The sequence below is a fragment of the Neoarius graeffei genome, chromosome 6 (genome assembly GCF_027579695.1).
Source record: "Neoarius graeffei isolate fNeoGra1 chromosome 6, fNeoGra1.pri, whole genome shotgun sequence".
NCBI lineage: Eukaryota > Metazoa > Chordata > Actinopteri > Siluriformes > Ariidae > Neoarius > Neoarius graeffei.
In genome coordinates, this window is record NC_083574.1 from 22,066,213 (window position 1) to 22,081,590 (window position 15,378).

At 48.1% G+C, this 15,378-nt stretch overlaps 1 protein-coding gene across 1 annotated transcript in view; it reads left to right on the forward strand.

The window, feature by feature from the left end:
• Positions 1–15,378, forward strand: part of cngb1a (cyclic nucleotide gated channel subunit beta 1a) — a 200,550-nt gene that overhangs the window by 89,141 nt on the left and 96,031 nt on the right. The window contains exon 14 of the mRNA XM_060924320.1: positions 5,597–5,746. Coding sequence (XP_060780303.1) covers positions 5,597–5,746 — 150 coding nt within the window. The remainder of the gene's footprint in view (positions 1–5,596; positions 5,747–15,378) is intronic.

The window sequence follows — 15,378 nt, forward strand, 5'->3', positions numbered from 1 at the left end:
ATTAGATTGGTCAGCATGAGGATGTTGCTTTATTTTAGTCCTGGTGGACTATGCAATGCGATATCCGGAAGTGATGCCTCTCTGTAGTATCTCCGCACGCAGTATCATGGAAGTGCTCTTCCGTGTCATCTCCCAGGTCAGGATTCCAAAAGAAATCCTAACAGACTAAGGCACTTTGTTTATATCATACACACTGCGCAAACTGTATGAGTTGTTGGGGATTAAATCTATCTGCACCAGCGTCTATCACCCACAAACAGATGACTTAATAGAACGATTTAATCAGATACTGAAAAATTTAATTTGGAAGTTTGTAAGTGAAGATGCACATAATTGGAATAAATGACTCGAGCCCCTGTTATTTGCAGTATGAGAGGTCCCACAAGCCTCCATGGGATTTTCACCATTTGAATTATTATATGGGCAAAAGCCGCGCGGTATTTTAGACATGCTGCGGGAAAATTGGGAGGCGGGACCTTCAACTAGTAACAACAAAATTCAATACGTTCTCGACCTGCACGCAAAGCTCCACACCCTCATGCACTTAACCGAGGAGAATTTACGGCAGGTAACCCCGGCTGTATGACGGGGTGCATGCCTTAGAGAGTTCACTCCAGGAGACAAAGTATTCATGTTACTGCCCACATCGAGCTCCAAATTAGTTGCCAAGTGGCAAGGGCCCTTCGAGGTCACACGGCGAGTCGGGGACATCGACTATGAGGTGAGGTGAACAGATAGGGGCAGGGCTCTGCAAATATACCACCTCAACCTGTTAAAATGTTGGAATGAAGGAGTCCCTGTGGAATTGGTGTCGGTAGTTCTGGAGAGGGCGGAGCTGGGGCCGGAGGTAAAAACAACAAAAGCAACAACTCAAACTGTTCCAGTCCCTTGTGGAGACCACCTCTCATCAGCTGAAATCAAAGAGGTTCCCAAGTTGCAAGAGAAACTTTCTGATGTGTTCTCACCCCTTCCCAGCCACACCCACTTCATAGACCACCACATTGAAACACCCCCAGGCATGGTGGTGCATAGCCGCCCTTACTGCTTATCCGAACATAAAAAAGGTGGTTCGGGATGAATTCAAGGCAATGCTTGACATGGGCATAATCAAGGAGTCACACAGTGACTGGAACAGCCCAGTGGTCCTGGTGCCCAAGACCGATGGGTCAGTCTGGTTCTGTGTGGACTGCAGAAAAGTCAACGCGGTGTCTAAATTCAGTGCATAACTAGTGCCTCGCATTGATGAGTTGCTCGATTGGTTAGGTGCTCCTCACTTTTCTTCAACACTGGATTGAACGAAGGGATATTGGCAGAATCCCTTGACTCCCCTTTCCCGAGAGAAAACGGCCTTATCCACACCATTTGGATTACACCAGTTTGTCATGCTTCCTTTTGGATTATTTGGGGCTCCCACTACTTTCCAGCAGTTCATGGACAAGATCCTCTGTCCCCACGCCACCTATGCAACAACGCACCTCGATAACATTATTGTGTATAGCAATGATTGGCCGTGGCACCTTGAAAACCTTAGGGCCATCCTAGAGTCGCTGAGGCATGTGGGTCTCATAACTAACCTGAAAAAGTGTGCAATTGGGCAGGTGGAAGTACAGTATCTGGGTTTCCACTTGGGACATGGGCAGGTGCGTCCCCAAATTGAAAAGACTGCAGTGATTGCGGCCTGCCCGAGGCCCAAGACCAAAAAGGGGGTGAGACAGTTCCTGGGGCTGGCTGGATACTATCCTAGGTTCATGCCTAATTATTCGGACGTCACCAGTCTGCTGACTGAGCTCACTAAAAAGGGAGCACCAGATCTGGTCCAATGGATAGAGCAGTGCCAACAGGCTTTCACCAGCCTGTTGGCACTGCTCTATCCACTGTGCACTGTGTGAGGGGTCCACTTTTACACTCCCCTGACTTTTCTCTCCCCTTTATTTTGAAGACGGATGCATGGGGGCCATTTTGGGCCAGGAGGTGGAAGGCAAGGAATGTCCTGTGCTGTACATCAGCCGCAAGCTCTCAATGCATGAAAGTAAGTGCAGCACCATTGAAAAGGAGTGCCTGGCCATCAAGTGGACAGTCCTCACCCTTCAATACTACCTGCTGGGGCATCTTTTCACCCTCTGTTCAGACCACGCACCACTCCTGTGGCTCCACTGCATGAAGGATGCTAATGCGCAGATCACCCATTGATATCTCGCCCTTCCGCCATTTAAATTCGAGGTGGTCCACAGGCCAGGGGCGCAAATGGTAGTGGTGGACTTCCTGTCCTGTTGGGGGGGGGGGGTAGTCCACTGCAGGCTGGATGGCTCCCCGGCCTGAGTTGGGTGATAGGGGTATGTGGCAGCAGGGACATGGAAGGTGAGTGGCAAAGTCAGTGCACCTGTTGTCAATGTTGTGTGTGTTTGTTGCGGTGACGACAGAGGGTAGAAAAGGAGGGAGAGAGTGAAGAGAAGGGAGCTTTCCCGACCAGAACGTGTGTGTGTGTGTGTGTGTGTGTGTGTGTGTGTGTGTGTGTGTGTGTGTGTGTGTGAATATTGAGTGAGTGAGTGAGTGAATGAATGAATGAAGCTGAAAAGCGATAATCTTAAAAATAGTGTGTGTGAACATCATCTCCCACCTGCCATGCTTCAGTACTCCACCCACATCAGGGCGTACTACAAGGCCTAACACCTGGCATCCTCCATCTTTCTACTTTAATTCATGCTGGTGTTAAATTATGATTGAAGTAAATTCTAATCTGACTGTTAAGACTGAGGTTGCATTGCCACATTGTGGATTTAACCTGAAATGCACGTGTAAACTATGATTGTGAGAAAGGCACTTTATTATCATTGTGAAGATAGTATAGTCCTGAAATATACCATGTACTGAGAGGCTTTGGTTGAAATTATGGATTCTCTGAGATGACTGGTATAGTACAATTTTGTGAGGGGCACAACCCTGAAGAAAGTAGTACTATGTCAGTCACCAAAGAGAACCCATAATTACCGGTGCTTCTCAGTGCATGGAATATTTTATTTATATCCCTCATCAAAAAATTCCAAACTAAAAGTGTTAACATTGAATCTTGGCATAAACTCACTGGAGGCAGCCATGTTTGTTGTTTATGTCAGAGCGACCTTCGACCTGCGTGTGTGCAATGTACCATGCTAATGCCTGCCTCGTTAGGCATGATCATATGTACAACCCCGATTCAAAAAAGTTGGGACAAAGTACAAATTGTAAATAAAAACGGAATGCAATAACTTACAAATCTCATCTCATCTCATTATCTCTAGCCGCTTTATCCTGTTCTACAGGGTCGCAGGCAAGCTGGAGCCTATCCCAGCTGACTACGGGCGAAAGGCGGGGTACACCCTGGACAAGTCGCCAGGTCATCACAGGGCTGACACATAGACACACAACCATTCACACTCACATTCACACCTACGGTCAATTTAGAGTCACCAGTTAGCCTAACCTGCATGTCTTTGGACTGTGGGGGAAACCGGAGCACCCGGAGGAAACCCACACGGACACGGGGAGAACATGCAAACTCCACACAGAAAGGCCCTCGCCGGCCCCGGGGCTCGAACCCGGACCTTCTTGCTGTGAGGCGACAGCGCTAACCACTACACCACCGTGCCGCCCCCTTACAAATCTCAAAAACTGATATTGTATTCACAATAGAACATAGACAACATATGAAATGTCGAAAGTGAGACATTTTGAAATTTCATGCCAAATATTGGCTCATTTCCTGTGATGAACTGGCGACTTGTCCAGGGTGTACCCCGCCTTTCACCCGTAGTCAGCTGGGATAGGCTCCAGCTTGCCTGCGACCCTGTAGAACAGGATAAAGCAGCTAGAGATAATGAGATGAGATGAGATATTGGCTCATTTGAAATTTCATGACAGCAACACATCTCAAAAAAGTTGGGACAGGGGCAATAAGAGGCTGGAAAAGTTAAAGGTACAAAAAAGGAACAGCTGGAGGACCAAATTGCAACTCATTAGGTCAATTGGCAATACAGTAGGTCATTAACATGACTGGGTATAAAAAGAGCATCTTGGAGTGGCAGCGGCTCTCAGAAGTAAAGATGGGAAGAGGATCACCAATCCCCCCAATTCTGCGCCGACAAATAGTGGAGCAATATCAGAAAGGAGTTCGACAGTGTAAAATTGCAAAGAGTTTGAACATATCATCATAAGATTCAGAGAATCTGGAAGAATCTCTGTGCGTAAGGGTAAAGGCCGGAAAACCATACTGGGTGCCCGTGATCTTCGGGCCCTTAGACGGCACTGCATCACATACAGGCATGCTTCTCTATTGGAAATCACAAAATGGGCTCAGGAATATTTCCAGAGAACATTATCTGTGAACGCAATTCACCGTGCCATCCGCCGTTGCCAGCTAAAACTCTATAGTTCAAAGAAGAAGCCGTATCTAAACATGATCCAGAAGCGCAGACGTCTTCTCTGGGCCAAGGCTCATTTAAAATGGACTGTGGCAAAGTGGAAAACTGTTCTGTGGTCAGACGAATCAAAATTTGAAGTTCTTTATGGAAATCAGGGACGCCGTGTCATTCGGACTAAAGAGGAGAAGGACGACCCAAGTTATCAGCACTCAGTTCAGGAGCCTGCATCTCTGATGGTATGGGGTTGCATTAGTGCGTGTGGCATGGGCAGCTTACACATCTGGAAAGACACTATCAATGCTGAAAGGTATATCCAGGTTCTAGAGCAACATATGCTCCCATCCAGATGAAGTCTCTTTCAGGGAAGACCTTGCATTTTCCGACATGACAATGCCAAACCACATACTGCATCAATTACAGCATCATGGCTGCGTAGAAGAAGGGTCCAGGTACTGAACTGGCCAGCCTGCAGTCCAGATCTTTCACCCATAGAAAACATTTGGCGCATCATAAAACGGAAGATATGACAAAAAAGACCTAAGACAGTTGAGCAACTAGAATTCTACATTAGACAAGAATGGGTTAACATTCCTATCCCTAAATCAGCAACTTGTCTCCTCAGTCCCCAGACATTTACAGACTGTTGTAGAGAGAAAACGGGATATCTCACAGTGGTAAACATGGCCTTGTCCCAAATTTTTTGAGATGTGTTGTCATGAAATTTAAAATCACCTAATTTTTCTCTTTAAATTATGCATTTTCTCAGTTTAAACATTTGATATGTCATCTATGTTCTATTCTGAATAAAATATGGAATTTTGAAACTTCCACATCATTGCATTCCATTTTTATTTACAATTTGTACTTTGTCCCAACTTTTTTGGAATCGGGGTTGTAGAGCTACACACACAGAAATGCTAGTGGAGCCACAGCTGTGACTTGAGTCAGGTATATAGCTTGAAACCATGTCAGTTCATGGTATATCCAGGATATACCATGACTGAGTCGCACCATATCCATTTTTTTTTTTACTTCTGATGTCACAAGATACATTGCTTAATCAGTGGTGGAACTATTTTATGTCATGTGAGCAATCCTCAGCCAATCCCTGCATGGGAATTTTTTGATGAGGGATGTAGTATAGTATAGTTATAGTATAGTAGCTGTTTGAATGGCTGAATCAGTTCATGAACATGCAGGCTGGAGCGTGAGCGTCTGGAAACAGCAAGGATAGCGGAGGAGTTGGCACGCCAGGCTGCTGAACTGGCAGTGAGACAACTGGAGGAGGAACACACTGTAGTCAGAGTCACAGAGCCAGAACATCTATCTGAACCAGACAATGGAGAGCAGTAAGTTACACACACTTATTTTACTCACAAAAATATAAAAGGTACGGGCGGCATGGTGGTGTAGTGGTTAGCGCTGTCGCCTCACAGCAAGAAGGTCCAGGTTCGAGCCCCGTGGCCGGCGAGGGCCTTTCTGTGCGGAGTTTGCATGTTCTCCCCGTGTCCGCGTGGGTTTCCTCCGGGTGCTGCGGTTTCCCCCACAGTCCAAAGACATGCAGGTTAGGTTAACTGGTGACTCTAAATTGACCGTAGGTGTGAATGGTTGTTTGTGTCTATGTGTCAGCCCTGTGATGACCTGGCGACTTGTCCAGGGTGTACCCCGCCTTTAGCCCGTAGTCAGCTGGGATAGGCTCCAGCTTGCCTGTGACCCTGTAGAACAGGATAAAGCGGCGAGAGATAATGAGATGAGAAATATAAAAGGTCATCCAGTTTTAACCATTTATAATATTCAATATACAGAACTAGTCTTAAGTTTGGACATACTTCTAATTGAATGTATTTTCTTTATTTTTATTAATTTAAAGACATTTCAGGTCTTAAAGTAATGATGGATGTTTCTCTTTACTTATTTGAGTGGTTCTTGACATAATATGGTTATACTGTAGTAGTAGTAGTAGTAGTAGTAATAGTTTTATTTCAGTCCATTTACACAAGGAACAAACATACACATGGAGTCAGGGCAGCTAAATCAGAAAGGCACTGAAAAGGCATAGGCTGAAGCCAAAGCTTATTTTGCCTACCCTTTTTAAAGAAAAGAAAAAATAATTTCAATACAATTTCAAATTATGTTCTAACAAAGTAAAAGCAATAGATCTTGGGAAAATACATCAACTAAGCATAAATGTAAATTATTATATCTACCCAAAAGCCTTATCAAAATTAAGATATATGAAGCTTAAGATGGGTAGGCCTATCTTATACATGGACAAATGCATCATGCTAATTTTTTTTGGTATTTGTTTAATACTTAAGTTTTGAACATCTTTTTGAATTTAGTAAGATGTGCACATTTTTAATTCTTTATCAAGATTATTCCATAGATTTACCCCTTTTGCCGATATACATTTACCTTTTATGTTAATCCTGACTTCAGATTTCTTAAATATTCCTGTCCCCCTGATATTGTACTGTGTCTTTCTGGGTGCGAACAGCTCCTGCAAGCAGGGTGGAAGTATGTTGTTGTGAGCCTTATACATTAGTACGGCTGTATTTAGATCAAATAGATCTTCAAATTTTAGGATATGTTTACTGATGAAGAGTGGATTTGTAGGTGCAAGATAATGGGTTTTACTGACTATTCTTATGGCTTTCTTTTGTAACATGTAGATGGGTTGTGTAATTGTTTTATATATGTTCCCCCATACTTCAGCACAATATATATATTAGTTGTGGAATAGGGCTATTTATTGTATTTTTATTATTTACTAGTGGGTAAGTTGGCTATTAAACACTGCTCATTTTGGTGCCAAATGCCAACAGGTTTGTGTGACACTAACACTTGTAGCATAGTGGTAGTGCTTAAGCCCTATGTGTCACTCCTTGCTTGCACTTACCATAGCCTCTCCACAAACAACTGTCCTGTGGAGCATGCACGTCGCCCCACTGCTCTCGACTGATCCACAGGGCGGGGGGAGCGTACTGCCCTTTAAGGTGCGGCACCAAGCCTGGACGTGTGGTATTTTGTCCCGGTGTCACACCACAGTACAATCTAGGTGATCCCATGCCACCTGAAGTGTCAGCACTTCTGAGCGGATGAGGCTGCATAAATCCACACGTTGGATCAGTACCATCTCTGGAGCCCAATGGTCACAGCATGGAGGGGTCACATGCCCCTTTTGTTCACCAGTCTCCTGAGCATGCCAGCCTGGATGACAAAAAAACATGGGGGTACCTAGCACCAGGGCAGAGGAGTTCAAGCACATGAAGGCAACAATACCTTATGCCATCAGCCAATGGCCAGCTAGGAAACAGTGATGGGCAGGCTGCCATACATGGGTCGGAAGAGAGGCCCCCAATTCCTTGGAGAGACACCCCAACAACCGCCTGCCTAGGTCAGTCCCTGCTTGGGTTGGCCCACTGACCTTTTTATTCTGACTGCCTTGTGTGTGTGTTAGCAATGTGATTTGCGTCTCAATCTGAGTCCACTCTGAGCCTAAGCACACAGGGGACGCAAGTACGGAAGGGGGTCACGTACTTGCTCACAGCCTGAGGCCAGCAACCTCTTGTTGTAATTTTTTTTTATACCCACTACAAACTCTCAAAGAGACTTTTAGACGTCAGCAGGATATGTCTGTGCAGCTTAACAGCAAGCATGATGAACCAAAGGCAAAGCCGCGAGGACTCCAAGGCTCTGATTTGCCCAGAAAAGCCCGCAACTACATGAAGCAGGTGAAGTTAGTAGCTTGGAATGTACGAACAATGTCTGTCTGATACTGCAACTACAACATCCAAACAACAGGCACCAGAACAAAAATCTGCACTGGTAGCATCTGAGCTGAAACATTTTGACATCGATGTAGCCTGCTTGAGTGAATGTTGAATCCTGGATGAGGGCGAATTTGTGGATGGTAATTATACCTTCCTCCACTCTGGACAACCAAGTGATCAACCAAAGTTTGAGGGTGTGGCTATTGCTATTAAGTTTATCCTGCATCCATCAGTTGTAAACTGGAAGGAGACCAACTCCAGGATGATGTCAATGCGCATTAAGCTGGACAACACCCACCATGCTACAGTAATTAGTATATACGCGCCAACCTTCAAAAGAACACTGGAGGAAAGAACCAGATTTTATGACCAGCTTTCAGACCTACTGTCTACTGTTCCACTTGATGATCGGCTGTTCCTGCTTGGTGATTTTAATGCCAGAGTAGGATCTGACAACTCAGCCTGGCCAGATGTCATTGGCCCCCATGGTCTTGATGAAGCCAATGAACAAGGTCTAGTACTCTTGGAGCTGTGTGCCCGGTTTGGCCTGATCATTACCACCACCATGTTCTGCCACCTGAAAATCCACAAGGATACATGGAAGCACCCCAGGTCACAAAGATGGCACCAAATAGATTACATCTGTTAGGACTAGGACTGTTTTGGCCTCTAGAGGCCGCTGTTATTTCCTTTTCATGTCGTGTTTATTTTGGCCTCTAGAGGCCGCCACTGTTCCTGTGTTTTGTGTTTGTGTTAATTGCCTAATTATCTTCACCTGTGTCCTTAATTAGTTTGTCTATTTATACCCCTGAGTTCAGTCCTCTTGTCACGGAGTCTTTGTGCTGTTATGTTTATCTCCAGTTTCCTTTGTACTGTGTTTTTTGATCTTCTTAGCTTTTGTATTTTTGCACTTTGCTTTTCTTTTGGATTATACTCTTTGGGTTTTTTTTTTTTGTCTTTTCTTTTGCCCTGTATATAGTGTATATAGTTTAAATAAACCTTTTTGATTCTTTTTCTACTTCCGCCTCACGCCTCTGCATTTGAGTCATCCCCCTGGTGGCCTAGTGGGGGTTTGCTGGATCATCACACCAACGAACCAGGTTCGAATCCCAGCAAAACCCTAACAGAAAGACTCCGTCATGACCGACTCAGCAGAGGCTGCTTCAACTGTCTACCCGGCCAACCTTCAGGGAATTATGGCAGCTTTGACACGCTTCGGAGCGACCATGGACGCTCATGGACGTACGCTCACCAGCCAACGTGAGGCCCTCGCTCGCCACGAGGAACTGCTTCAGCAAATTGGGAAAACCCTGGCACAGCTGACATCTCTGCCTGCATCTCCTGCTCCTGATCCAGTTCCTGCTCCTGATCCAGCTCCCACTCCTGCTCCAGTGCCTCCTGCAATGCTGCCTTCTTCACCTCGTGAACCCAGCCTTCCTGCACCACAGAGGTATGACGGCAAGCACAGTGAGTGCCGAGAGTTCCTTACCCAGTGTCAACTCACCTTTGAGCTTCAGCCTACCACCTACACTACGGATCGCCGCAAGATTGCCTTTGTGATCACCTTATTAGCTGGTAAGGCACGAGCCTGGGCTACTGCTATCTGGCAAAGACAGGGACCTGAGTGCTTTGATTTCCAGCTGTTTTCTGAAGAGATGCTTCGGGTCTTCGATCAGGCAGACATCAGTACCGACGCAGCCCGAAAGCTCATGTCCATCCGGCAAGGAGGAAGCGTCGCAGATTACGCCATCTCGTTCCGAACACTCGCAGCAGTAAGTGGATGGAACGAGACTGCCCTGGTGTCAGCCTTCCACCATGGTCTGTCTGACCCCATCAAGGACGGTCTGGCCTCTATTGGATGCCCAAGTGACCTCGAAACCCTCATCTCACATGCTATTCGTCTGGACAACAGGATGAGAGAACACCACCAAGCCTTGAGCCCCCCCAGCCTCCCTACCTCTACCTGGAGACCGTCTACCTCCTTCAGTGACTGTCCAGAACCCATGCAAGTGGGTCGTACTCGCCTCTCCGCATCTGAGAGGGAGCGCAGAAGGAGGGACAAGTGCTGCATCTACTGTGGCAAGCCTGGTCACTTCCGAGCATCATGTCCCGAACTCTTGGGAAAAGGACCGCCCCGTCCAGCCGAGGGAGGGTTGTGACGGGGCCTACCCTCTCTCCCGGACTCCCTGGCCAAGGAATCTACATCCCGGTCTCCATCTCCTGGGGTGAGTCTGTCCACTCTTGTCAAGCTTTGATAGACTCAGGGGCGGCTGGGAACTTTATGGATATTCACTTCGCCCAAAGCATCAATATTCCGACTGCACCTCTTGAAGTCCCACTGTCTGTGTCTGCCCTCGATGGCCAAGCGTTAGGTGATGGAAGAGTCACCCAAGTTACTTCTCCAGTTTTCCTCCAGTCTCAAGGTCACAAGGAAGAAATATCCCTGCACCTGATTCCTTCACCTGAGTTCCCAGTTATTCTAGGCCTTCCTTGGCTTACTCGCCACAACCCTCGCATAGACTGGGTAACAAGCCAGGTTGTGGAATGGGGCCCTGCATGCCATGCCTCTTGTCTGCTCTCTAGCTCTCCTGTGTCTCCTGCCGAGCCCCCTGATCTCACCGAGTTATCTCAAGTTCCCACAGAGTACTGGGATCTCAAGGAGGTATTCAGCAAGAGCAGGGCCGCCGTTCTTCCTCCGCACCGGGCCTACGACTGTGCCATCGACTTGCTCCCTGGGACTACCCCTCCTCGTGGCAGACTGTTTTCACTCTCTCAGCCAGAACGCAAGGCCATGGAGGAATACCTCAAAGATGCCCTGGTCTCTGGGTTTATTCGACCCTCCACTTCACCTGCTGGAGCCGGCTTCTTCTTTGTCGGCAAGAAGGATGGGGGGCTCCGACCATGTATTGATTACAGGGGCCTGAATAAGATCACTGTGCGCAACCGATATCCCCTTCCGCTGATGTCCACAGCTTTCGACCTGCTCCAAGGCGCCACCGTCTTCACCAAGTTGGACCTACGGAACGCATACCACCTCATCCGTATCCGACAGGGAGACGAGTGGAAGACTGCCTTTAACACCCCGTCTGGGCACTACGAATACCAGGTGATGCCCTTCGGACTCACCAACGCACCAGCTGTTTTTCAGGCCCTAATCAACGACGTCTTAAGGGACATGATTAACCTATACGTTTTTGTCTACCTCGACGACATCCTTATCTTTTCCAAGACCGTGCAGGAGCACCGCCACCATGTCCGCCAGGTTCTCCAGAGGCTGCTACAGAACAATCTGTTCGCCAAGGCCCAGAAATGCGAATTTCGGGGGCGTCGTGGCTCAGGTGGTTAAGGCGCCATACCATGAATGCGGGCGACCCGGGTTCGATTCCGGCCCGAGGTCATTTCCCGATCCCTTCCCGTCTCTCTCTCTCCCGCTCATTTCCTGTCTCTACACTGTCCTATCCAATAAAGGTGCAAAAAGCCCAAAAAAATATCTTAAAAAAAAAAAAAAGAAATGCGAATTTCATGTTCCCGAGGTCTCCTTTCTGGGATTTATTGTACGGACAGGCCAACTCCAAATGGACCCTGCCAAGACCCTGGCCGTCCGGGATTGGCCTACTCCCAAGTCCGTTAAGGAGGTTCAGCGGTTCTTAGGATTCGCTAACTTCTACCGCAAGTTCATCAGGAACTTCAGTTCTGTGGCAGCACCCATGTCAGACCTCACCAAAGGGACAGGTGGATCTTATGGCTGGTCTCCTCAGGCAGAAAAGGCGTTCAAAGACCTCAAGGACCGCTTCTGCACGGCACCCATTCTGGTTCTCCCGGACACCTCCCAACCATTCATCGTGGAGGTGGACGCCTCGGACAGTGGTGTCGGCGCGGTGCTCTCTCAACGTTCGGAAGGAAAGCTGCACCCCTGCGCTTACTTCTCCCACCGCCTGAGTCCTGCTGAGTCCCGGTACGATGTGGGGGATCGAGAACTGCTAGCGGTCAAACTGGCCCTTGAGGAGTGGAGGCACTGGCTGGAGGGAGCACAACATCCATTCCTGGTTTGGACTGACCACAAGAACCTGGAGTACCTCCAGCAAGCCAAGAGACTGAACCCTCGACAGGCTAGGTGGGCCCTGTTTTTCAGTCGGTTTGACTTCACCCTCTCATACCGCCCCGGCTCCAAGAACACCAAACCTGACGCACTGTCCAGACTGTTCTCTGCCACTAACAGGGAGAATGAAGTCGGGCCTATTATCCCTGTGTCCCGGATTGTGGCCCCTGTCCGCTGGGGTATTGAGGAGGCTGTCCGACGAGCCCAACGCCAGGACCCCGGTCCTGGGACGGGGCCACCAGGCCTCTTGTACGTCCCACATCAAGCCCGGGCCAAGGTTCTCCAGTGGGGTCACTCTTCCCCTCTCACCGCCCACCCGGGAGCTCGGAGGACCCTGGACTTCCTGAAAAGACGCTTCTGGTGGCCTAACATGGAGAAGGAAGTAAGGTCATTTGTCCTGTCCTGTGAGGTTTGCACCAGAACCAAGAACCCACGACAGCGTCCCCAGGGTCTCCTGCATCCTCTGACCATTCCCCGGCGTCCCTGGTCCCACGTGGCAGTCGACTTTATCACGGGTCTCCCTGAGTCACAAGGTAACACGGTCATTTTGGTCTTAGTTGACAGATTCTCCAAGGCCTGCCGCTTCATACCACTGTGCAAACTCCCCTCTGCTCTTGAAACTGCGAAACTTTTGTTTAATCATGTCTTCCGAGTCTTTGGTCTTCCACAGGACATCGTCTCAGACCGAGGGCCCCAGTTCTCCTCCCGAGTGTGGCACGGGTTCTGCAAGGTCATCGGAGCCACTGCCAGCCTCTCCTCTGGGTTTCACCCACAGTCCAATGGTCAGACGGAGAGGCTCAACCAGGACCTGGAAACCACCCTGCGAGGCCTGGCTATGGATAACCCGACATCGTGGAGCACCTGGCTGCCATGGGCGGAGTACGCCCACAACACCCTGCAGTCATCGGCCACCAAGCTGTCGCCATTCCAGTGCCAATTCGGGTTCCAGCCACCTCTGTTCCCGGACCAGGAGGAGGACGCGGGGGTGCCCTCGGTCAACCAATATGTGAGACGGTGTCGCAAGACCTGGAGCAAGGTCAGGAAGACCCTCATACAGACCTCCAGAACCAACCAGACTCAGGCCAACCGCCATAGAAGACCTGCACACGCTTTCCGCCCTGGGCAGCGTGTTTGGCTGTCCACTAAGGACCTTCCACTGCGGGTGGAGAACCGCAAGCTTGCTCCTCGCTACATTGGCCCCTTCAAGGTGGTGCGCAGGGTGAACCCTGCCTCCTACCGGCTCCAGTTGCCCCGGACTCTGAGGATCAACCCCACTTTCCATGTTTCCCTGTTACGGCCCGTACTGACGTCTACGTATGCCCCTGCCCCTAGGAACCCCCCACCCCCCCGCATCTTCCAGGGGCAGACTGTGTTCACTGTGAATCGCCTGCTTGACTCCCGCCGGGTCCGCGGCGGGTTGCAATATCTGGTGGACTGGGAGGGCTATGGTCCTGAGGAGCGCTGCTGGGTTCCTGCTCGGGATGTCCTTGATAAAGAACTATGTCGGGACTTCCATTCGGCCCATCCAGATCGCCCTGGGAACGTCAGGAGACGCTCCTAGAGGGGGGGGTCCTGTTAGGACTAGGACTGTTTTGGCCTCTAGAGGCCGCTGTTATTTCCTTTTCATGTCGTGTTTATTTTGGCCTCTAGAGGCCGCCACTGTTCCTGTGTTTTGTGTTTGTGTTAATTGCCTAATTATCTTCACCTGTGTCCTTAATTAGTTTGTCTATTTATACCCCTGAGTTCAGTCCTCTTGTCACGGAGTCTTTGTGCTGTTATGTTTATCTCCAGTTTCCTTTGTACTGTGTTTTTTGATCTTCTTAGCTTTTGTATTTTTGCACTTTGCTTTTCTTTTGGATTATACTCTTTGGTTTTTTTTTTTTTGTCTTTTCTTTTGCCCTGTATATAGTGTATATAGTTTAAATAAACCTTTTTGATTCTTTTTCTACTTCCGCCTCACGCCTCTGCATTTGAGTCATCCCCCTGGTGGCCTAGTGGGGGTTTGCTGGATCATCACACCAACGAACCAGGTTCGAATCCCAGCAAAACCCTAACAACATCATTGTGTGGCACCACTATAAATCTGATATTCTAGACTCGCGTGTTCACTGTAGTGCTGACTGTTGGACGGACCATAAAATGGTTTGCGCCAGATTTAAGCTATGTTTCCACAAATCCACGCAGTGCAGGTATAACCCTGGTCCAAAGCAGCTTAACATCAATCGCTTGAAAGTACCTGAAGTAAAAGAGCAGCTTCAGAACAACATCTCAGAGAATCTGGAAAGAGTTGATGCATCATCTCTTGATCAGCATTGCCAGTCTCTGCTTGATGTTCTCTACAGCACTATTAAAGACACAGGTGGCCTACAAAAGAGATGCCATAAAGACTGGTTTGATGAGAACAACGATGCCATCATGGACCTGCTGAAACAAAAACATGCAAGTTTCCAGGTGATACCGTGCTCTTAGAAACAAGTGCCAAACTGAGTTGCAAGCTATGCAGAACCAGTGGTGGTTAGACTGAGCGAAGGAAATTGAGCAGTATGCAGAACGCCATGACCCAAAAAGCTTCTTTGAGGCCATCAAGTTCATCTCAAATCAGTGATCAACTGGTCTAGTGCCCATAAACAGTACAGAGGGAGAGCGTCTTACTGAAAAGGATGACATCCTTAAATGCTGGAAAGAGCATTTCTCCACCCTTCTCAACCAGCATAGTGACATCAATCCATCTATACTGGACGACCTCCCCCAAGAGGAAATCCTTACGGAATTAGAAGAGTCACCTACCATAGAGGAGCTTAAGAAGGCCTTGAACCAACTGGCATCCACACTCAAAAAAAAAAAACATTGGATTTACTTAACCGAGTTATGGCAACCGGTCCCACGAAACTGTGTTAATTTAGATGTATTGAATACAGTTATGTTGAGTTTTTCAACACATAACTGTATTCAATACATCTAAATTAACACAGTTTCGTTGGACCGGTTGCCATAACTCGGCTAAGTAAATCCAATTTTTTTTTTTTGAGTGCAACAAAGCCCCTGGTCAAGATTGCATCCTAGCTGAAGTCTTAAAAGCTGGAGGTAATGACCTTCAAGAAGAATGCTT